The sequence below is a fragment of the Oreochromis aureus genome, linkage group 18, assembly GCF_013358895.1.
Source record: "Oreochromis aureus strain Israel breed Guangdong linkage group 18, ZZ_aureus, whole genome shotgun sequence".
NCBI classification, from domain to species: Eukaryota; Metazoa; Chordata; class Actinopteri; order Cichliformes; family Cichlidae; genus Oreochromis; species Oreochromis aureus.
In genome coordinates this window covers 17,261,098-17,285,190 of record NC_052959.1, presented here as the reverse complement: position 1 = coordinate 17,285,190, position 24,093 = coordinate 17,261,098, and the positions used below count along the sequence as shown (strand labels likewise).

Here is a 24,093-nt window from a genome sequence, read left to right as displayed (position 1 = left end):
GCAGTGTAGTTAGTAGCATAACTGTCATCTGCCTCAAACAGGCAGTGCACCTTTAAAAAGAACTGCTTTCATTGTCTCTGTGCAAAAATATAATTATCTACTTACCTTGCTGATGGGCAGCCATCTTTTTTCCACCTATTGGAAGTAAAAAGGGATAATAGTGTCATTTTTGCTACACTGAATCGTACTTTCCACCTAAATACTTACATTCAAAAGTGTCAATTAGATTTGCATGAAGTTATTTAATTTAATCTTTTGCCATATTTTGGATTTTCCCAGATACTTTAGAGAATAAAGGCCATCAATGCGACTTGTAGTGTAAAAGGGATTCAAGTGGTCAAAAAATGAAAACCATATTAAATAAATACATACCCATCACCCATTCACCACATGCAACTGACATACTTCTCTATAATAAATAGTGAAACACAAATAGCAAGTGGGCATGTGGTTTTGACATTAAATCAACAATACTCACTTTCTATCTTGAGGGTCCAGAGCACAGTATATTACTGTATTGACATTGTAATGCCTCCTGAAAAAGAGCCTAAAAGAAGCAAAATTATGGTAAGAAATGGCTAAGCTATGCATATATGAAGAGTGCAAAAACTGTGTTTACTCACTTTCTCTGGTTGTCAGTGAGGGTGATTCCCTGAGAAGAAACTTTGAAGTGGACCACCGTGGAGGTTGGTGGAGCGTTAGAGTTCAGGACCATAGTGGTGGCCTTCTGCACTGCCTGGACACCCGTTAGTGACTCCATTTCCACAGAGCCCAGGAACCAAACATTACAGGCTGCAGCAGCAGACAAGTTCAAAATTACACTTGGATTTGCAAAGCGCAAATAACGGCAAAGCAAGTGCATTCGGTGACACATGGCATAATAACAGGACAAGGAAAATGGCTCATTTCTACAACAGAACAGCACACAGAGATTGCGTCAGCGTTCGTATAAAGTCACGCCACCTGTTTGTGACAGTGTCTTTTCATAGCAACTGATATAACAAACCCGATTACCTGCTCCCTGTTTTAGCAGCTCAGCGGCAGAGTTTGTTACTGATTGCGACGTGTTCTCAACGACATCTTCAAGAGGATCTGCGAACAAGAAAACAATGAGATTATCCAGCAAAAAAACCTCAACAGTTACATCAGCAGATGAAAACACTAAGCTGGCAGACAGTTAAACATAGAGAAGCAGATGTTGGTAGCCACAACTTGAATACTACCTTTGTCAGGTATGATAAGTTTACAGGGCAGGGCCAGAGGAGTGATTGAATGTTGGTAGACCAATGCGGTTAAGCTTCCTGTAAAACAATAGCATATTAAATTAGAATTATAGTTATATATCTGTTTTGGTTAATGACATGTTTATTTAAAAAAATGCAAGATTTAATGCAAAAGTGCAAAAGCTTAATTTGCAAACTGTCAGAAAAAAAAAAAAAGAAGGAGATAAACACAACAGAGAAAACAAACTTCTATCAGCACGATAAAATAAAATTCTCATCAGTGGAACATTTAATTTGATCATATATATTCAATAGTTGCTATATTTGAAGAAAGCGGGGCACAAAAAATGCCACAGAAATCAGACATAAACTATGAAACACTGTATGGATAAATTCCAGTCTATCGCAGTCTATGATCTATCATTATATGGTGTTCATGAAATTCTCCTGCCCTCTACTGGTGGTGGTACAATGCAATTTCTGTAGTGTAGCCAAAAATCCAGATGGTGTCACTGATGTGTGCTAACCATGTAAAAGTCTTACCAAAATATGGCTCATTGGGGCAACCCTTCAGCCGCACTCCTTTCTGTGTGCACTCAATCAGAAAGTGGCGCACTAATTCATTTGACAAATCTCCTCCTGTTGGAAAAAAAATACAGAAATAAGTAACTAATTATAATAGTATACTTTCTTTTTAGCAAACTTTCTTGTATTTGAAAATCTAGAATCGGGGGTGTCAAACTTGGCGCCCCTGGAGCCTGCCAAAGGCTCCTGTCTGGCCTTTTGCAAGTTTGAAAACTGCAGGGAAGTCATCAATTATTCCTTTTTCTTTCTTTCGGAATAAAAAACACTCGTGTGCACTGCTATTCCTCGTTGTTTGCATTACAGAGAAGTAAATTACTAGTTCCAAAATAGTCAAAGATGATAGAAATCTGTTGTGATCTTTCATTTGTAACTCATAGCTAATGAAACATATTGTTAAAACTGCGCTTAAATTTAAACTTGGGCTGTTCATCATCATTTTTGTAAAGGGACAGTTCAAGAAATGCAAACATTTTCCAGAAACGTCTTTACACAAAAGAAAAAAAGAACATACACATATGAGTTATAGTGAAAGGTTTTTCCGACCCACTTCACATCAAATTGGGCTCTATGTGGCATGCAAACCAACAAATTAACCTCTGCTCTACACTTACTCTGACTTGCATAACATCTCATAGCAGTTATCTCAGTACCACACATAATTTCCCTGCCTTTAAGTGTTGCGTCAAACACATTAAATTGCTACATTCATTCTCTAGAGAGATTAGGTGGATTATGATTCAACAGAAGCTCTTCTGAAGGGGTTGGATGAGCGTATGTGAGGAATGTCTTGATACAAAAGCTTGGAGAAAAGCCTGCTCCACAAAGTGGGTTGGGTTTCACACTTATAAGCAGTCACAATACCCAAAGCTCAAAGTCTGGAGATGGTCTGTGTCATGATGTCACCACAGGTGCTGTTGGATTGAAGAAGGGTGAAATCAAACAAAAGGGCAGGTGTGAATCGGGGAGAGGGGCACATGAAAGGACTGCAGACAGGGCATAAGGGCATCCTTTGTGCCCCTCAGAATAAGCAGACTTTTTCCTGACACACTGTGTGGGGTTTAGTGTTCTTTCCTTTCCTTTTCCAAATAAGAAAATTGGGTCTGTATTGTAACTCGGTCAGTATTTCCTTACATGTGGAAACAATCCAGAGAATGTTTGACCAGAGTCCTCTAGAGACCGCGTGTTTGTTACCAAAAAAACAAAGAAACAAACAAAGAAAAAAAAAAAACCTTTAGCCTATTTTCTAAATATGCTAAACCAACAAACCAGGAAGTCGATGACCAAACAAAAATCTTGTTTTGACCTCAGTTGTGGGACTGACAGACTTCTCAGAAAGAGAGTTACAGTATGTGGGAAAGTGCACTTGCACAAGAAGACACTGCGATTATAGCAGGCTTACAGACCCAGCACATCTTTTGTTAACGAGCGAAACGTTAGCTGTACATCTAAGAGTATCAGGCAATAGGGGTCCCTTTGGCATCATGATGATGATGCCCAGGAGAGAAACACAGAAAGACAGGAGTTCACTCACAAGCAGAGGGAAAGAGGGACTCTTAGGTTCCACTGTGATGGTGCGCACAGTGGGCTGTAACTGAAGATGGCTTTGTCTGTGCTTATGCTATGCACCATTCCCAGGACTGTCCATACCACTGGACCAATCTCTGGTATATTAACTATGAATAAAATTCTGTAATACCGTGATGTCTGTTTATTTCCCTAAAATATTTATGTATGTTGTGAATATGTACAATACAAATACAAAAAAACTGACCCAAATGATCCAATTAAACTATATTGCATATTCCAGCTGAACAGAACTGAATTTAATTTAATAAAATTAAGTGTTGAACTGCTTTGCTTGTTGTGATTTCTGTGGTAGAATCCCTTCCACCCACTTCCAGTGTCTTATGCAAAGTTATTCACACAGATTTTAACACAATATTTAACACGCAGACATAAAAAGCCAGCAAATATGTCTATCCCAAATGTTGAATTGGTCATGTGGTCTTTTAATCACCCACATGTACCATACCTTTTTTGTTCTGCTGAAGAACTGAGGGAGGGGGTGTAGCCACCTTCATAGCCAGACCGTAGGCCCCCCTGAAGGAGTGGCTGTCCCGCACAATAAAGCAGCCCGGCTCCTTGTCTTTCAAGACTGAAATAGCTGAAGAGAGAGAAACAATGAAAGTAGCTCGAGAATTTTCTTAACAAAAAAAGTGTTTACATTTGGCACCTACCTTGATCCCTTGAGATGTCTGGCTTGTACCAGAATTTTGATGTGTCCTGCACAAATTTTACAGTAACCTGCTTGTTGGCTAGCACATCTGGAAAACACACAGACAAAGAAAACGACATAAATCACTCAACAAGCCGTATGACACCCACGAGGCTTTTAGTTTCTTTAGCAGACCATAGCTTACCTGGCAGAGGTGAGGCTGTGCCTGGCGTCTGAGCTGACAAGTCAGGCAAGATGTTAGGGAAAGGAATACTCAGGGAGCTACCACTGTGGGGACTTGAGAATCCACTGAGGGCGGGAGAGGCTGTTCCCAGCGAATGTTCCCCATCTGACGCCCTCTTCTTTTCAGGCAGAAGGGGCGGCTGCATTTGTGCTAACTGATTCTGCCCATCCATTGAGGGTAAAAGATCCCTGTCCAGGTTTGGACAGTCTGTGCCATAGCCGAGACATGAGTCATCCTGTTCCTCAAAGCTTTGAGCAGGACTACGGTTGAGAGCATAGTTAGCCATACGGCTTCGCTGGTTGCTTCGAGGAGAGCTGTGAGCATTCGGGGCAGGGTGGATGAGAGGGTGGTTAAGGGGAGGAGAGTGGTGGCCATAGTCCAGTGACACGGAGTGCTGCAGAGCTTGTCTTGCAGAGGGGTAGCTACTCAAAGAGGAGTGGTGGCTCAGGACAGGATGCTCTGGCCAGTGCTGGTTCTTGTTTGAACTGAAAAAAACAAAACAAAAAACAAAACAGATTAAGGGAGCATTTTATTACTGCTGGTGTTAACACAGGATCTAAAAAAAAAAAAAAAAAAAAAGGGGGTGCTTGGAGGTTTTGTGTAAGTCTGAGCTCTACCTGTCTGTCTGCTGAAGGCTCCCAACAATAGAGGCAGAGTACGAGGAACTTTGTGTCCTGTGGCAGTTAATGGAGGAGTCTGGCAAACTCTCCACTCCGAAATGGTTGATCTCTGAATATTCCCTGGGTTCTGTGTAAGAAAAAATACAGAATGTTAGAAAGCACATTTCAAGGTATGCATTTTATAACTTTAAAAGAAATTAAACATAAGCAGGGTTAAGTATGGAGAGAAAAGCTGCAAAAAAAAAAAAAAAAAAAAAAAAAAAAAAAGCAGCTCTGAAAAGTTTAAATGTGCAAAAAAGAAAAAAAAAAAACTTTCTGCAACACGTGAAATAAATCACAGGGGAAAAGGTTGGTGTTCTTTCAAGTAACAAATACTTACAATTGTAGTTGAAATGTAACCAGAACTGTTCGTATGGCCTTATACCCACCCAGGTGTTCAGCAAATAAGACTTAACAGTAGCTACAAATTAAACGCCTACACCAACAATTACCTAAAGCTTTATTTCAGTCAGTCTGGGCACACTGACATCCCCAAAAACTCAAACTGTGTCTTTGCAGGCAGGTTTTCTCCGGGTTTATGGAAACAAGAGGTGCAAAGCTGAAAGAGTAACTGGTTTCTTCTTGTCCCCATTTCCCCTTGTGTACACAGAGACACTTTCATGGGGAGGAGAAGTTGTTTTTCTTGTGCCATGCTTCCTGACCCACAGTAACCATGGAGATGTGGCAGGGCTGAATGCAGCGATTCTTGCCTGAATATCTGAGGTAGTAAGAGGCACAGCAGGGGCACAGATCTGCTCCCAGGACCTACAACCTTTAGACATACTGTAGATCTCTATGGAAACAAACGGGTTTGATCTATAGAGGGATTTTATCTCTGTATTGGATCAAACACCAGACTTTAGATTGACGTTTAAATCAGTTTCATAGTTTTGAGAGAGCTCTATGACAAAGAGTAAATATAAAAAAAGGTAACATTTAAGAATTCTGGAAAGTCCACCAGGCCTGTAGCAACAAAGTGCTATAAATGCACTCTTTCTTAAACTCCATCCATCCGTCTCTAAAAACAATCTCACAGTCTGGGTTTTTTTCTGCACTGGATAAAGCCCAAAGAAAAACAAGAAAAACATGAAGAAAAAAAAGATTTTAATATAAAAAAAACAACACAGTTATGTCCCAAAAAAGGGCTTTTTTGTGCAGGTCGTGACCATGCAGACATTCTTTAAAAACCAACCATGAAGGGCAGACAATGGTTAGGAATCTCCCTGCTTTTGAGACAACTTCTACCATCTGTCTCAAAACTGCTGAAATTGCACAGCAAACAATGCAAGCATTATTATAATGTAACGCAGGAAAAATCCAAAATGCCTGTCCTGTCTCTTTTGTAATGAAAACATGCTAAAAAAAAACATACACTATATATATTATTATTGTTTGTATTGTTGTGTTGTTTGTTTTTCTATTGTTTCATTTTAATTTCTCAGAAAAAGAACACACACAAAAAAAAACAAGCTCAGTTTGAAGAACTTTAAAGAACCCACCGTGGTCGGTTCTGTAGCCTCCAAAAGATTGCATGCTGGGAGATGGAGTATTCCTGTGGTGAGTCACTTCTGAGAAGTTTTTCACTGAAAACACAAAGCACATGAGCATGGGACATTTAATGAAGGTCGCAAACACACATTATCAACTGCGCTGAGAAATCCGGTGACAGTGACAGAGAAAAATAAGCTGTTTCCCCACGCTGGTAGGATCATCGCCCACCACTGCCTGTATTCACATGGAGCACACGACACAAATCAGTCACATTCTCAAATCTGGAAGTAATGGATTGGGTGAGGGGTACATCTGAGTAAAGCGTCCAGCAGGCAGGGAACAGACCATCACTTGCTTGCTGTGAATATGATGTTATTCTCAGACTGCACAAGCGGACGGAGGTGGAAATCTCATGGGTGCCAAACTGCATTTGTATCAGAAGGCTGGTTGATACTTATTCCAATTTTTCTATGGTGGTAGGCATCTAGATCATTCCACACATCTCCCTCAGGCCTTTAGTGCATGCAAAACTGAACTGCAGTCTACTTACCATAAGGTGTTGGTGGAGAGATGGGGAATGCAGGAGTGGGTGGAGGTATGTCACTACTATCTACATCTGGGCCATTGGATCTGTAATCCGCACTGTCACTTCGATAGAATATGGAATGCTGAAACAAACATTACACACGTATGTATAACCAGAACTGAAAGTTAAGAGGGAAAGAGGTCACTTACATATACTGCACACATGTGCTGTATCTACCTGGGACTGTGGTACACAGGGGGGGTATCTCCGTTGGCCTCTGTACTCCTCTGTTTCACCCCATCTTGAGTTACAGAAGCCTGGATGATCTATGACGTCCCTTCCTTGGCAACTCAGAGTCCGTGTTATGCCCACTCGTCCTTCACTGGATTGGACAGCTGCATACACACAGGTAGACAGCAGCAAGAAGGTCATTAAATGTTAACAGATTTACATGCATCACTGCTTTCAGGGAAGTGAAGTGCCTTAAAGACACCGATGAGAAACAGTGGTGCTTTGACCTTTGGTACCTTTGAGGAAAGTACGCACAGTGCAGACAGTGTTTGTCTAAAATGAATTCCTAAAAAACTTTTTGAAGCAGTATGGTTACAAAGAGTAATCACAGTATTTCTAACACTTTTCTTCTGATTACAGTGAATCAAATGGCAAATTTCTTCAATATGAAAGCAGTTTAATGTGTTCCACTCCAGTCTTCACGTTTGTCATGTTGTTAGTTTTTAATTACATCTTACTTAGACTCATTGAATCAGACACAGTATAGCACAGGAATAACAATATATTACGATAACACAATTGCGTTTATCATAATATAATTAGGCTTTATGTGGAACAGTTTGGGAATGTGTTACATCTGAATTTGGGCATGCACAAAAGTGAAAAGGTTTGCCACTTGTGTAATGTTTTGAGTGGACAGCTGAGGAATGTCGGAGGTCTAGCTAGATGGTGTTCAGTGTGTATTCGGGGTGAAGGGTGTTCAGTGTTGTGACTGCTCTGAAGAGTGCGGCCACTCAGCACCAGGGTGTTAATTTGAGCCCTCCCAGTGAGTTCTGACCTCTCAGGCCTGAAGAATGCTAATGCCTGGCCTCATTAATCACTTTGTCTGAGGCAACTATAGATGACACGGACAGAGCTGTATTCATAAATCACATTATTTCTTCTTACTGCAGGTCTATGTAGAGTACTTTGCAAAACTCTTGAGCCACCCCTTATTTCTTTATATTTTTCCTTCTAAGGAGCCAAATCTCTAATATTTTGAAAGTGGTCTTGAATAGTTCTCCAGGCTTTCCGAAGGTCTTTGAAAGTTTTTCTTTGGACATTGGCTGCTTTTTTTCACCTTATGTTCTAGTCCTTGTAGCTGATCATTTTCAGAGGATTTTTTGCTTGTTAAACCATTTCAAGCCGAAATGCTTGAATGATTAAATTCAAGCATTTCGGCATGTTAGACAAGTGGAGGAGAAAAGAAGTGCTATGTCTAAAAAAACAAGCAAACAAAACAAAACCCACTCTACAGCCGATGACTAGTATCTGAAAGTCTTGTCCTTAAGAAATGAGAAAAAAACAAGATCCAGTAAAGACCTGACACAGGACTCGAGATATGCATCTGGCCCTTCAGCTGATCTGCTGTCCATTGAAGCCTCATCAGAAATGGTTTCATGGTTTCAATGGAGGGGAAGGAAGGGAAACAGGAAGAAAAGGCTGAGGTATGCCACATTACGTAAGATCTAGACCGAAAATCAGAGGCAACAGGTCATATGGAGTGATGAATCACTATTTGAAGTTTTTGGTTCAAATCTGTCAATATGTATGGAGAAGGTCAAGATAGAGGTACAACAGGAATAGTCTACAGTCATCTGTAAAACACGGTGGAGGCTCTGTCATGATTTGGGGCTTCACTTCTGCCAGTGGTGTTGAAGATCTTCTCAAAGTTGATGGACTCATGAGTGCAGAAAAGTGCCGTCACCATCATCATCAGCAATACAAAGTGGAAAGCATCTGATATGGAACACTACCAGTAATCATTATTACACAAAAGGCAGCCAACATCCAAAGAAACGCTTTGAGTATCCTTCAAGAAGCCTGGAGAACTATTCCTAAAGGCTGCTTAAAGAAATGACAAGAAAGCTGCCCAAGAGAGCTCAGGTTACATCGACGAATAAAGGTGGTCATACCAAAAATCAACTTTCAAGCATGTTAAAATTATACAAACTCTTTTTGGCTTATTGACTGTATTTCTGTGTATGTTTGCACAAAGATTATTGCACTTATTTCCCCATTTACGCCAAAAATATAAAGAAATGTGTGGTGTGCGAGGGTCTTCAAGGCTTTTGCACAGTACTGCACATCCCTTCTCAGGCTGTGTAGAAAATAGGTATATTTGCTCTGTTTGTAAGCATGAATTTGCCAACCAAGACACATTCCTCCAATCCTTCAGTTTTTAATGCCATTATTTCTGTAACCTATCATGGCTTCAAGAGTAAGGATGGGATGGGAAGTATAATACATTATCTACAGTATTGTGGGGGGGAAAGGGATACCTAGACAATTACCGGTAAGGTAGTTTGTGCCATGTTGGAATTATGTTTCTGAATGCCTTCTAATGTTGCTTGTCACTTGACCAGGCTAATAATGAATTTCAGATGATCATTTTTAGTTAACACTATAAGCAAGCAAACAATAATTAACAAAAATAAAAGCAAGGAATCTGCATGTCCTATTCAGTTCCATTCGCAAAATAAAAATACCGTAACTTCTCTCCATAGCCCTAATGTTCTTTTTACATCTTTTAATGAAGCTAAAAGGCGCAACAGCTGGTGTTATGCTTAAAAGAGTAACAGCTTGGAAGCTACAAGCAATAACATGATGAACACAAGTAAATAAAGACGTGATTGGTCTAGCTGCATAGATCCTAGATGCAACTTTGAAAGCACAAAAAAAAGGCCCAAAGCATGAACTTCTTTAAACAGACATCCTTTATCGTGAAGAACTTTTATAAACAAACACTCTTATGCTTCCCACAGGTTATTTGCAAATGAGAAAAGTTAGCGCCTTTGGCATTTTTTTTTTTTTTACTTGGAATGGTGCACCCATGTAGTGGATATGTGCAGACAGGTATGCCTGTTGAATCAAACGGAAAGAAACATCGCCTGCGGGCTGACTTGTTCCTCTTCTGGAAATTCCTCAGGCCTCCCTATTTTGTGCCCCCCCTACAACCACGAATACATGCTGTAATTCATCCACGTAGATAGCTTCTGCTGGTTTCTGAATATATTTATTAGAAATGTGAGGCTGTATTAAATTTTACTGCTTGTAGACAGAAGCAGAGAGGTACGGAAGGAGATAATGTGAATTCTTTTGCAGCTTTTGAAGAACCTCAGCATGACTCCAAGAATCAGTTTCAACTTGAAGGAAGAGGAAATAACTTTATCGTTGTAGATACTATAGCCATCATGTTGCATAACCCGTGTTTGCTCAGCAAGTCTAACAACAATCAAAGCAGATGTTTCAGCATCACAGAATCATGGATAAGAACTCAAAAGAAAAGATGGAAGCGTGATGCTGACTACAACCGGCACGCAATAAAGAAGATTAATGTTAAATGAAGGAATGAAGCGCACATGTCAAACGTGGTGCTTTGAACATCTATACACAACAACGAGCTTTCAGTGCACGATAGTCACTTATTGTGGACATATCTGTGTGCACACGATGAAATCTCTATTAACAAACACTGAGACGGTAAGGTTCAGAAGAGAGGACGATAGCTGCTCTGTCTGTCTTCATGTACCACACTGATCCCGCCCTCAGATAGCTAAACACACAGCTAAAAACAAGTCAGGACAGCGCTCTTTCCTCAGAAAATATCTGAAAACATCTGAAAACCTGGCAACAACCCTGCTATTTCTGCCACTAAAACACGCCAGGTGGGAAGGGGAGAGAAGGTGTGCTTTGTTATGTTCGCTCTTGAGTGAGGTGGAAGAAAAGCTGATGGTGCTGGAGAAAAACAACTTGGGATGAAATAGGTCTTGCTGCTTATATATATTTTTTTCTGTGTTTATTTGCTGCATCAAGGCAAACAACTTCCCTGTCTGAGGTTAGTCATACATTTTTTTCCAGGACAACACCACATCAACACCATCACCACCACCACCACACCCAGACTGACTATCTTACCTGTCTGCTGTGTGCTTTTCAGGTCTGCTGAGTTATTATCGCTGAATCTGAGGTTGATGCCGTTTGAACATTTGCCGACGGAGCCGTTGACCGGTGCCCCACCTTTTGTCTTAATGGAGCTGCCGTGGCTCGGCACAAACGTGGGATCCAGATCCATGATCAGCTGATTGAGCTGGTCGATGGAGTTGTCGATGTCCTTCGTGAGAGATTTGAACTCCTCATCCCGTTTGTTGTTATTGTTGTTGTTTATCGACGTTTGTTCTTTGTGGGGTGCGGCGTTTCTAATAAGATCTGCTGCAGAGTCCCTGGTAAGGTCCTGTGGTTCAGCGGGCAGGCCTGCTTTAGGTAGACTACCACCCTGCTTGTTCCCGTGGAATCGATCTGCATCGTTTCCATCCTCTGGCATATAGGTAAAGTGTTGCGCGGCAACCATTTGCTGCTGCCGAACCCAGGACTGTGTGGAATAGCTTCCCTGTCTGTAGACATGCTGCTGGGGCACAGGGGCATTGCTGGGATTAGAGGAGGCTATAGAGTTGCTCCTGTAGCTCAGACAGCCCCTTCTAGCCTCAGCATAGGATCTCTCATAGTCCTCGATAGGATGAGGTGCGACATGGTGGATGTGGTGTTGGCTTTGGCTTTGCTGCTCCTCCCCTCCGGGACTCCCAAAGCCATCTGACAGCAGGGAGTTCTGGCTGCTCTTGTGGCACGATGACGACAAGGTTCCTAAGCTGTCCACACTGTGCAGATCATGACCTGTAATGACTTCATCATCAAGAATGTCTGTTTCCCTCTCTCGGGTTTGTGGGTCTCCATTGATGTGCACCTGCGCTGGGACTACCTGCTGGACGCCCACTCTAGAGCCTTCGTCAGTCATCTCCTCCAGTGATGGATCCTCAAGGCCAAAACCACTCAGGAGGCGCTTTAGCTGGACCTTTTCCTGCTGACTTGGTCCCTGGTTAGCTTTGACGGAGGTGGTGGTGGTAGCGCTGGCGACAGGTGTGGGTTTGTCTGCCCACAGGGAAGTGCTAGATAAGCCTGAGTCACTGCTGACAGAGAGAGCGTGGTCACTGTGGTCAGGGCTAGAGGTGGCGGAGGTTGTGCGCGGCCCTTGGGCCAGCGCGACGTCTCCTCTGGTGGGGCTCCTCTTGTTTGCCGTCCTGTCCTGTGTTAGGCCTTGAGAGCGTGGTGCTGCAAAACAGAAGAGATGCGGCGCTTCATACAGTCAGCTGGTATGGGCACACACAGAGACGCACAAACAGCAGAGACTCACAAACACAAACGGGACAAGAAACCACAGACAGAGAAGACTCTGTTAACAAGAAGACTCACTACAGACGCCAAACACTCACGCCTCACGTGACCATGACAACAGACTACAAGACAGAGTACGAGAAGAGAGAGATGTGACTTATAATACTGAACTGAGACAAGTCATTAAATTAGATGTGTTGGGAAAAAAAGTGTAATGTTATGTAGGCTCAACCACATATTTTTTCTGTAATCTAAACTTACTTCAACTAAAGATATTCTACTCATCCTTTCCCATTAGGCCAACAGTTAGAGTGCTTGTTTAGTAGTAGCAGTAGTAGAGTAGCGTGTATAACAGGCAAAAGGTGGTCTTCATTATATAGATTATATATGAGATGTGAAGTCCTCTGTCTTCTGCTGCAACAGTCGGACAGCTGTGGATCTTCTCTGACCCCTGCATTCCTCACCCAGCTGTGATGAAGCCACCCAACTCCCTCGCTCTTGCCCCTTGACCCTCAGCATATGTCCAAACAAGCTCCTTAATCCTCAGAAGTAACAGATAAATCTCTAGAGGTCAGTCATTTTGAAAGGCCGAGCTAAATCACGGCATGCACGACAATAGAAAAATCTGGTTTCAGCCATGCTAGACATCTTGCAAAATGAGGTCTGGAGTTGAATTCCAAGGGTGAGGGAACAATGTTGCCAAGTAAGCAGAACTGCCGTCTCACTGTCACTCTCCCTCCGCTACAACAAAAGAGAGCAGGGAACATGACTCCTACAATTCTTCCATAGCCTACTGCTTTAAAGTACTTGCTTTTCAGTCAATCCACAACCAGAGGATTTGAATGCCAGACATGCATGATAAAAGCCCACCTCCCTCTCTCTGCATGGCTCCCCCCGAGTCATGCAAAATGCACTTTTAAAAACTGCCTTCAGGCATGTGCTGCTGGGATTCTTTTTGCCCAGTCTTGGTAGAAATTCCTTCTACTAAGGTTTAAGCAGGTTTGAACCTCTAAATCTGAATACTAGCCATCTTTCTTCATCAACCCCTCTCATCATCACCACCCCCCCCACACCTTGCCTCCTCCTTCATGGCCACCCATTTGGCTGCAGAATAAAATCTCTTACCTTCACTGTCCCTGCCAGGTAAGCAAACAAGACAATCCCAGCCTCCGGTGAAATAAAACTTGAAGAGCAGAACAGGCGATGAATGCACAGAGGAGCAGACATTGCTTTTAACACGCAGGTAATCGTAAGGGGCAAATTCAGAGACTTCGAATAAGTTGGCCCTGCTTTCTTTCACTGCCAGGAAGGTGTTTGCACTCTATACAAGGGAAGAGGGAGGGCTGGGGTGGTGGCGAGGGGGACCTTGAGTTCTCCAAATAAGGGCAGAGGAATGTAAACAAGTGAGGCGGGACTAAGGAGCTGAGGCGGGCTGGAGGAAACCAGCCCGCCTCAACCTCTTGCCCTGTATTAGGGGACTACCCCATTGGGGAGAGAAGAGGGGGAAGAGAAAAAAAAAAAATCAGGAGATGAAAGAAAAGAGAGAGGGCAGGCCAGAGAAGATCAAAGAATGAAAACAACATTCTTGTACTTCAAGAAATTTTCGCTCCTCAAAAAGACACTTTTCAATTAAAGCAGTCATTAGCGTCTGCAGGGAGCTCGGGGCAAATTTCACGAAAAGTGGCAGCCAAGTTTGTTTTTCTTTTACTCTTGTGTGTCGTGAAATTACACGCCCGATGCCCTCATGCACAATGCAGGCAAGAAACAGATGTGCCTCAAACCCAATTACGGGGTTCACGCATTGTTTTCAAAACAGTTTTACCAATCTTGACATTAAGAAAGCCATAGATGGTTGACCAAATGTGTTCTTAGGTAGCAAACCTAAGAAAATCAGTCAAACCATTTACATCAAGCATTCATCATTTTGGCTGTTGTGGTATGGTCAGTCTCTGAATAATCTACCAATTACAGTGCACGAAACCAGGACTGCTCCTCCAGCTGCTTTTGTATCACAGGAGGAGGTCTGGTTGTATGCCTATGCAATTACCCAACCCTTTCCATTCCTTCTCAGTTACTACCATCCCGCACCCCACGAATGCCAAAAATGTGAGTCAAACACATAATGATGATGAGCATCCTCATTTGCTTCCACCCAGCCTTCTGCATGTGCCTACGATCTGTATACTGCCGCACACAGGGAATCACTTTAAATTCCACTGTACAAAGAGATGAACAAATAATGACTATTATTGAACAATACTCAACCCTAGCAGTATCTTACCATGAGGAAAGTTTTATTTTCTTAGTTTTGGAGTTGACATGGTCAACACAGTACTTAGAAACAGAAGAGATACAGTCTTTCAGTGGCTTAAGTCAAAGGTTTCATTTTATAGGTGTATATCTGATGCTAGTCTTTCCTAAAATTCAGTATAGTCAGTTAAAGTGCGATTCTCCACGCTTCACTGGCCCTTTCAATCCAGCCATTCCTGATTGCAGGAATGATCTGTAGCTATTCCCACATGATGGCAAATTTACCTCGTCCAAGTACTTAAAAATAACACCAATGCAGAAGTGTTGAAAATTAAAGTTCATGCGATGGCCACTTGAGGCTTCTTCCAAATATGAGTCAATCTCCCATCTCATGTTGAGATGCTCAACTTTACAGAGGAAAGAAACACTAGACACTCAACTAATATGTCATTGAACTTGACTTTTTAAATATTTTTATAGGATTTGTGCGTTTTGAAGCTTATTTTTTTAAATAAAGTGAATGTAATTTCGCAAATAACACAGCTTGCTCCATAGTTAATTTGAAACTTCACCCTCAAGTCTTCAAATGAAAAACAAAAACAAAATGTAACCGTCTATGATTTAAAAAGAAATTTTAAAAAAAGACATCTATCCATTTTTTAGTTAATTTGTCAGAGGATTTCAAGTATCAAAGCATCATTGATTCAAAGTATCATTCAAAACCATTTAATCAACTTTTACAGGATCTGCTTTCATTTAATGTGAGTTAACATTTTTGAACTATTTGTATTCTATGTTATAATTAGGACATTATATATTGGTTACTGTGACCAGATTTTACAGAACTGCATTTTAATTAGGGAAAAAAGTCCGATGAAAAATGCTGACAACACTGGATTATTTACAGCAAAGAGGAGACATTTCCATGGATATCCCCCCTTTCTATTTAAATAAAAAAAATTAACACTGCCAGCCACATACATTAAAAAGAAACAGTCAACAACCTTTCTTGAATTAATAATTTGTTAGCCATCAATTCACACAAGGGGATAAACACACACTGATGACTGAAGAAAAGCCACTGAAGTAAATCAGGTTTTCTTTTCAAAACATTAGCACTTAAGTGGCAAACGTTTCCCAGACTTCCTCCTCCTGAAGAAGCTCCGAGTGACAGCCTCGTGGAGGTAAACTAGTCCTGCCAGAAGACGGGGTGGTAAGTGGATGTAGAATTCCAACAAAGCTCCTAGTCTTGCTTCTCAAATTTAGCGTTTACATGAGAAAAATAAGGCTGTAAATATCCCACATGAATGCTCGGGAATCGAGGCAATAGAAAAAATGCTTCTTTGTTGTTGTCATTGCTTTGCTTTGATGAATTCTTAAGTTTGAGTGGTTGTGTTTTTATTGCATTCCCAGAAGTGAGCATGAAGAAATCTATTGGAGTATTTCAAATGAAAGCAAAAAAAAGCAACACAAAAAGGCATGCTGAACTTAGCTTATAAAAACACTCAATGAATTCTGGAACAGGGTGGATCTGTGTTTTAATGCCACCACCACGTTGCTCTATTCTGGGAGGTTGTTGTGAATTCTGTGGTCGAGTGGAGAGCAACAACCACAGCTAGGACGGGACGCCCCGACAGGGTGGCTCTGTGTGTGTGTGTGTGAGAATATATATATATATATATATATTTATATGTGCGTGTGTCTGTGTGTGAATGTGTGTGGGCGGTAGTGAGAGTGTGTATGTGTGAGTGGGTTAAAGCATGCCTATTCATTTCATGAAACAACAAAACAGAAATCTCCTGAGAACTGACTGCTCTTGCTTTGAACCCAGCATTTCCTGCATACAACAACAATCCTCCCTATCCCTCACACAGATACACTCCATGCCATTTCCATCACCCTGGAGTCTAAAATGAAAGTTTCTCTTCGAAAATGTCATAACTTGGATTGAAGTCCCACTCCTATGTAAACACCCATCATGTAGCAGTGACTGTGCGTGGATGTTATTGCGATCACGCTGTAGCCACTCACTAACATGCACAACAGGCCCTGTCAAGGGGGGTTAATAACCAAGAGAGAAAAAAAAAGGGTGCATGTGTTGGTGTAAACGTAAAAGAGAAAGAACGCACTGAAAGCTGGGAAAATGATAAGGAAATAAAGCTGGATGAATACTAGTCTCGTGAGTCACGTAAAGACCACTGAGGCATCACAACAGTACCTTCGCCATCACAGATGTTCTGGTACGAGTCCCAGCGAGTTAGAGGATCTGCTGTGTTGTAGTCCACAATAACATCTCCTCCATTTTTCCACTTGTCAGCACCTGGAATAAAAAAACAAACAAAAAAACCCATTACTGTCCAGTTTGTATGCTATGTTAAGCTGGATGGCTGTAGTGTCATATATATCATAAAGTGACTGGGAAGTAGCGCTGACCCTTCTCATTAATCTGATAGCAGGAAAGCCATGTCATTTCTGAACAGTGTTGGTCAAGTTACTTGAAAAAAGTAATCAGTAACTAATAACTGATTACTTCCCCCAAAAAGTAATCCCGTTACTTTACTGATTACTTATTTTCAAAAGTAATTAATTACTTAGTTACTTTTTAAAAACACGATTTACAACCTGAATAGGTGATAAAGCGATAGATCTTTCAGTCCAATTCTACTTTTTCTGCATAATTCATCATACAAAATGTAATCAAATGGAAACGTCTCTTTTTAAAACTTGTTTTATTAGTTTTAATCTTTTAACTTTATGCATCAAGCAAAAATTAAATTATATGCAACATTCTCTGACTGGAAGAAATTTGTTTAACATTTAAACCTATTTTCTGCACATTCCAGCACATAAAATAAAATATTTTTTTGTTTTACACTCACTCTTTCAAATAGATGCAAGTAAAACACAGCAGAAAATAAATAAAATCAAAGACTAGCGGTCCTGTTGCTCTATTTTCACCTATAAAGCAGGAGTGGGTTAGGCGGAGGTTTACCCTGGTGCAGGTGTGCCGCGGCGGTCAGTGGAAGAATCCGCGAGTTTCTCTGTGAATTTCACATTACGTCGTAGCGCACTCGGTGCTTGCTTGGAAGTTTAGGGGTTTAAAAAGAAGTTTTCTTCCCACGCAGTGAACAGTGGACACTAATGTTTTTGTCACTTTTATGGAATCAAACTCAAAGTAAGGTCAGTACTTCCACGCTTTAAACGCTGCACGCATACTCTCTCCCTTTTCGATATATTATCCATTGTTGATCTGCAGACAGCTGTTGTCATGAACGTCGCACTCGCTTACGTCACCGTCATGAGACATCCTCGCAAAAAAAAAAATCACAGTTTTAGTAACGCAGTAACGCAGCGTTCCTACGTGAAAGTAACGGTAATCTAATTACCGTTTTTGCAATGGTAATCCCTTACATTACTCATTACTTGAAAAAAGTAATCAGATTACAGTAACGCGTTCTCTCTGTTTCTGAACATTTTTATTTCAAATTTTTAAAGAATCAGTTTTATTTAATTTGTGGGATGACTACAAACCAAGATAAAATAAATTTAAGGTTTTTATTTAAGACCCAAAATCATCAGCAAAAATATTACTGGTAGCTCTTTCTATTACAGCTTGGTAACCTTGGTAGCATATGTAACTTCAAACAAGCTGAATGCTATTACGAATGAAAACGCAAATTCATATTCAGAGAAATTGTTTTATTATTAAAAGGCAGCTAAGCTGAGCGGTCATATGGTCAGAATGTTAAAGTGTGCTCATTTTTTTTTTTACATTTGCTCAAATCTTGTCAGAACCATGGCCTGTATTCTATTAGTGTAGCAACAAATAATCTGTATAGCATAAACCCAACCTTGAGTCATTATTATTTATTTACATTTAGCAAATACTGACATATTTTTGGAGTCCTAGGTTTAAATGCAGGAAATATTACTAGAAATGTGAAGTTTTGTATTTTACACTCATGATTGCTGGTTATTACACATAAACTACTGCTCATTGTCCACGTCATTAGCCACAGCAGCAAACACAATATTTAAATTGCGACCTTAGAGGAGAAACAAAGCACAATCAACTATATTAGTATTCAATATATTTCAGTATATAAAAATTCACATGCTCAGATGTTACTATGTTATTGCTAGAAGGTGATTATATTGTTATTATATAACCTATAGCCCTATTTTATTAACTAGTGTTGTCAACCAATGCACAGTTTGTTTCCACACTTCTTTCCTAATTATGTAAATATCAGTTTAATATTACTCAAGTATAACCACTGTTGACAGAACATATTACCTAGTTATTACTAGGTATACTTGGTATTTAAGTGTTAGTAACTTGCTATTTCCATATTATTACCTTCTTATTACCAAGCTGTAATAGAAAGTGCCACCACAATATGGCTGATGACCAAAAGACTTAATCAGAAACAGAAAAGACAATAGAAATATATACATTTCGTTGTATATCAGACCTGCACAGAGGCCCCACATAGTTTGTGGGGCCTCTGTTGCAGCACATGCTGTGCTTCTTTGCCTCTCTGTCAGCACACACTTCACACTACATTTCCCTTCTCATCAGGGGGCAGAGGGAGAAGACCAGAGCACAGGACAGCACGTAAAAGTAGAAGAGAACATTGTATCTGGTTTTCAAATTTTCCTGCTACTCCCTATGGTAATTTTAAATAAAGATAAAGGATTAGAAGTCTACCTGGGATTTTCTCTGGTCCCTCGGAGAAAACCAGCTCCACTTTACCATAATCTGGAAATCTGGGATCTGAATTGACACCACAAAGGAGAAAAGTGCATAAATGAGAGCCAGAACCAGTAAGATGAAAGTTGCTGTTAGTTTGCAGCTCTCTCGGTAATTGTAACATGTTTGGGGAAACCAAATTATTGGTCTAAAAGCAGCATGTCTAAATTAAGTTCAAGCTGAACCTCGCAGATGATGTGTAGAGTAGAGGAGTTGCTGTTTACTATCAGCGGGGTGATGAGATCTGTTCATGGGATTTTTTTTCTAGGTCTACCTTTGTTGGCAGTCTCCATGTCCTCTTTTTCAAACATCAGGTTGTAACCCTGTACTGCTCCTGTGTGAAACTGCACCCGGAAAATAACCTCACGCTCTGAAGTCACCTCACTTTTATGATAGCATTTAATCTACAAGAGACAAAACAAACAAATGTCACGATGACACAGATTTCGCAACATCTGAAAACGCAGTTTGTTTTTTTCCCTACCATGATGTCCCCTTTTAGGAGCTGCGCAGGCTCCAGCGTGATGCATACACGGTCTCTGTGGCCTGGACCAATGTGACTTAAACAAAAACAACAGAGAAGTCTGTCGCATGGAGCCAGAGTGTGGAAGCAATTACAGATATTTACAGAAAGCAGTAACTAATTCAAATTAACATTAAACTAACTAAAACAGAAAACTGCTTTAAAGCCTTCCAACATACTTTGAAGTAAACTATAATGTTCAAATTACTGTACCACATGTGTAAGCTACTTACTAGACTCCAGATGAATACACTGCTTGCATTCCCTGGTAGACCTTGATGTAAGGACAGCATACTATATATAAAAAAAGGACAAAGTGTTTTCAAAATGTTAGTCACAGGTTCCTTCTTATCAAGACCTCGAGAAGCCAGTTAGCTAAAATATTCAGGAGACACTTCCTGGCTTGTTTTGCTCACAGCTGAAGTGTGATAAGCTGCTGCTGTGAGAAAGGGATTTGAGCTCCACGATGTGATGAAAACCTTTTTGTTGTTTCAGTAAAATTAGTGAAAACAGCAATTTACGTGTACACACGAAAATGCGCATGTGTGTGTTCCCATGGTTTTACTGGGAACTGGGAAGTTCATTTCTTCAGTTCTGTTTATGTAAACAACCTCTATCTGTTTGAGCATGCTTGTGAGAGTTGGAAAAAGAGAGACACAGTTCCAATCAGACTCCACTTTTGTTTACCCCTCGAACTCTGATGTGGCTGTCTCCGAATTCCTTTCTTTGTGCCATGCTAGAAGTGAGGGTATTTTCTTTGAAACTATATACAGTGATAAACAATATGTGTTTAACCTCTTGCGGAGTTGAAATCTGGAATCCCATGAAGGATGACGCAGTGCAAGAACAAGGGGGAGGCATTGATCTTCATGGATCCGCTTAGCAGGCTGTTGAGGATCCAAACATACCTGAGAGGAAAGCGGAGGTGGATATCAACATTACACAAGACTTTGTATTGCTTCAGTGATTTAGTATTACATATTCAGTGGGAAGGGGGACTGAAAAGTGAGATATAAAAAGAACAATGTCATTGTTCATTGAAGCCAAGATATCCTGTCTTTTAGCCACAAGAGTCAGTCTCCAAATGTTGGCTCATTCAACTCCCATAATGCAACTTGATAATATCTTTTCATTACATTGACCTTGCCTGGTAAATACCCCTGATGCTATTACAGACCTTTCTGTAAAAAAAGATGTATTTTTCACAGGTAAAGTGACATCGCTAAGATATTTTTTCCAAACCTGACAGCACTTCAGCATTTTGGAAAAACAGACTTATTTGTTTTTTTGCAAGGTGAGAATGCCACATCAGCTTTGCTTATGCTAAATATGTGAAAAAAAAGAAAACGGCCAGCACGACTCTGTTGAAAAAAATCAGAATCTGCCGTCTAGTATCTCTAGAAAACAGTAACCGTCGTCATTACTGTTTATCACTGATAAGCACAGAGACTAGACAGAAATGATAAACCAGTTTTGCCCAAGAGACATGAGTGTGAGCGAGATATGTAGGTTTAAGATTACATCAGGCTACCATGGGATCCTATTAAAATGATAAACAATGACTAGCTGTCAGCTCAAAAAGTAAACAAACAGCATGGGGACTGTATGGTATCAGCTGGGTCTGGGATCTGATTGTTTGGATGGAGACGTGGGTCAGTGAGGAGCCAAACACACTGCTAGAGCTCTATTACCAAATAGAAGGGCGTGCTTATGTTTTGGGTCTTACCGCTTCTGTGAAGGTGTCATCAGAGCTGAGACCTTATCATCGTAGTATTTCCTCATGGCGAAGCGGTCCAACGCCTGGTCAGCACTTTGACAGAAAGAGAGAGACACGTAAAACGCTTTAGGTAATTATGACTCAAGAGAAAGATTATACTCTCCTCTATAATTGAATAGTGTGAACTGTAACATCCAATTAAGGCAATGCATACATACACAGAGACACACGCACACACACACACATGCATACATGCATAGACAAGAGGGAAAGTAACCAGAGAAACAGAGGATTCCAACAGAGAGGAAGGGAATGCCAGCTTTAAGTAAACACAGAGGGGGAGAGGAGGACACAGAGAGGCCAGAGTGTGTGCGCAGCTTGGCTATTCAGACAGACCTAAAACCAACAGGCTCTGGAGCCCTTTCACCAAAGCTCTGTTACTGTCATCGGCCATCTCGCTCATCTCCTCCCCCCACCCCGGAATCTATTCCATTGTAAATCTGTCCCATTGTGTTTTCCTATCTCTTTCTCCACCTCTCCACCTCTCTTTTGCCCCGTCTTTCACATTCACCTTACTGCAATGGTATTCCTCAGTGGGAAGTAAGTGCTAAGAAAAGCACAGACTGTCTGAATTAGGAGCCAATATATGGCCATGCCACACTGTCTGCTGTGTGCAGAAAGAATCTACGCAGTGACATAACAGCAGGTTGTGTCAATTTACTTAAACCTTCGGCACTTCCGAATTTGCTTGCTTGGTCAGAAAATTATAATCTGTTTTCTTCATGATAAAAAAAAAATACATTGAAACTGACACTGTGGCCAGAAGGCATTTAAGTAACTAACATGTTTCTAAGTTGATTCATGCAATTCAATACGGGGTGATTCATTGCTTAAATCGTGTGGCTTTTCTTTGAATCTGAGAGAAGTGACTTTTCTTTTGACTCACTTTCTGATTCACCTTAACCCGAAATTAAAGGAGGTGAATAAACTCCTGGTGGTTGGTTTGACATTGCTTATCGTCTACAAAAACACAACATATCGAGTCTTCGTGAATTGTTGTGGTTTGTTGTTCATACTGCTTCACCACCAGAAGTGAGCGGTCGCACATAGTATGATGAATCATGACTTCAGAGGAAAAAGAAAGAAACATCATTTATAGTAACAAAACATGAGAAATGTGACACACGGTGTTGGTTACCTGGCTGACACGTCAGTGAAATGCACAAACGAAGAGATGACAACGCCAATTCGACCCTTGCCACCCTAAAAACAAAAAACAACAAAAAAAAAAAACAGGAGATGATTCACTACACACGCAGCACCAGCAGTTTTACTAAAAATGAAACCAAAGCCAAAAGGCCCCCCACAGTCTTCATAAACACAAGTTCCAGCCAAACGAACAGTATTGTCCAAAAGTCATGAGTCACCTCTCATTTCTTTTATATTTTGCTTCCACTGAGCCAGACTTTTTTTTTGTAAAGATTAAATGTTGTTTTTAAGATAAAATGTTTTAAGGTAGTCTTGAGCAACATTTCTCCAGGCTTTCTGGAGGTCTTTCAAAGCTTTCCTTTGGATATTTGCTGCTTATTCATTTTCAATCCAGTCCGTGTACTTTACTATTTTCAGATGAATGTTTTTTGTTTGTTTAACAACCCATTTAACACTGACCTAAGAATCATTCAAGTGTAAAAATGTACCAACTTAAAGGGTGAACCAGTGTTGTGTCTACACATATCAGACAACTTAGCAAAGATCTTTATCTTTAGATACTTTATTATTAGCAAACTGCCAGGGATAACACAGTTATATATATAAATTAATAGTGTTTACACAAAAAAGAAACTTTAGAAAGAGCTTATAGGAAAACTAGACAAGTGGAGGACAAATAGAAAAGTGCCAATTAAAAAAAACTATCCACAGCAGAACATCTGCCCTTTAGTTGATCCATCTATTGTTTGTCAAATCCTCATCAGAAATGGTCTCTGTGGATGAAAGGTGGCCTTCAAGAAGCCCTTCTTAATAAGGCAAACAGAGAGAAAAGGCTGAGGTGTGCCAAATTACACAACAACCTAACAGAAAATGAGGGGCAAATTTAAGATTTTTAGTTTCATCTGTTGTACGGAGGTGGCCAAACTGCTGTAGAGTGAGTCTATACAGCAATCTGTGAGGCACGGTGGAGGTATTTTCAAGGTATGAGGCTCCATTTCAGCCAGTGGTGTTGGGGATCTTATCAAAATTATGACTGCAGAAAAATACCATCAGATTTTGATTCATCAGATTTTGATCAATTATCTAATACCATCTGGAAAGCATCTGATTATGCTTTACCGCACCTCCCCAGAGCCCCGACCTCAATATTACTGAAGCAGTTTGGGATCATCTTGATAGAGAACATCCAAAAAAGAACTTTGAATGTCCTTCAAGATGCCTGCAGAACTATTCCTGAGGACCAGTTATAGAAATTAGAA

General features: G+C 40.6%; 1 protein-coding gene across 2 annotated transcripts in view; it reads right to left on the bottom strand.

The window, feature by feature from the left end:
- The window catches only part of LOC116318659 (tensin-3), a 33,508-nt gene that overhangs the window by 2,140 nt on the left and 7,275 nt on the right, over positions 1-24,093 (bottom strand). The window contains exons 5-26 of one of the 2 annotated variants that reach the window (XM_031737739.2): positions 22,824-22,888; positions 21,635-21,718; positions 20,704-20,816; positions 20,142-20,202; positions 19,870-19,945; positions 19,660-19,789; positions 19,344-19,409; positions 16,851-16,952; positions 11,132-12,319; positions 7,181-7,338; positions 6,968-7,085; positions 6,426-6,509; positions 4,885-5,014; positions 4,229-4,752; positions 4,046-4,132; positions 3,841-3,972; positions 1,767-1,862; positions 1,224-1,301; positions 1,015-1,092; positions 624-792; positions 479-547; positions 106-135 (exon numbers count right to left, since the gene is read on the bottom strand). In XM_031737739.2, coding sequence (XP_031593599.1) covers positions 106-135; positions 479-547; positions 624-792; positions 1,015-1,092; positions 1,224-1,301; positions 1,767-1,862; positions 3,841-3,972; positions 4,046-4,132; positions 4,229-4,752; positions 4,885-5,014; positions 6,426-6,509; positions 6,968-7,085; positions 7,181-7,338; positions 11,132-12,319; positions 16,851-16,952; positions 19,344-19,409; positions 19,660-19,789; positions 19,870-19,945; positions 20,142-20,202; positions 20,704-20,816; positions 21,635-21,718; positions 22,824-22,888 — 3,638 coding nt within the window. The remainder of the gene's footprint in view (positions 1-105; positions 136-478; positions 548-623; positions 793-1,014; positions 1,093-1,223; positions 1,302-1,766; positions 1,863-3,840; positions 3,973-4,045; positions 4,133-4,228; positions 4,753-4,884; positions 5,015-6,425; positions 6,510-6,967; positions 7,086-7,180; positions 7,339-11,131; positions 12,320-16,850; positions 16,953-19,343; positions 19,410-19,659; positions 19,790-19,869; positions 19,946-20,141; positions 20,203-20,703; positions 20,817-21,634; positions 21,719-22,823; positions 22,889-24,093) is intronic. The other variant, XM_039602084.1, reaches the window with a different exon arrangement.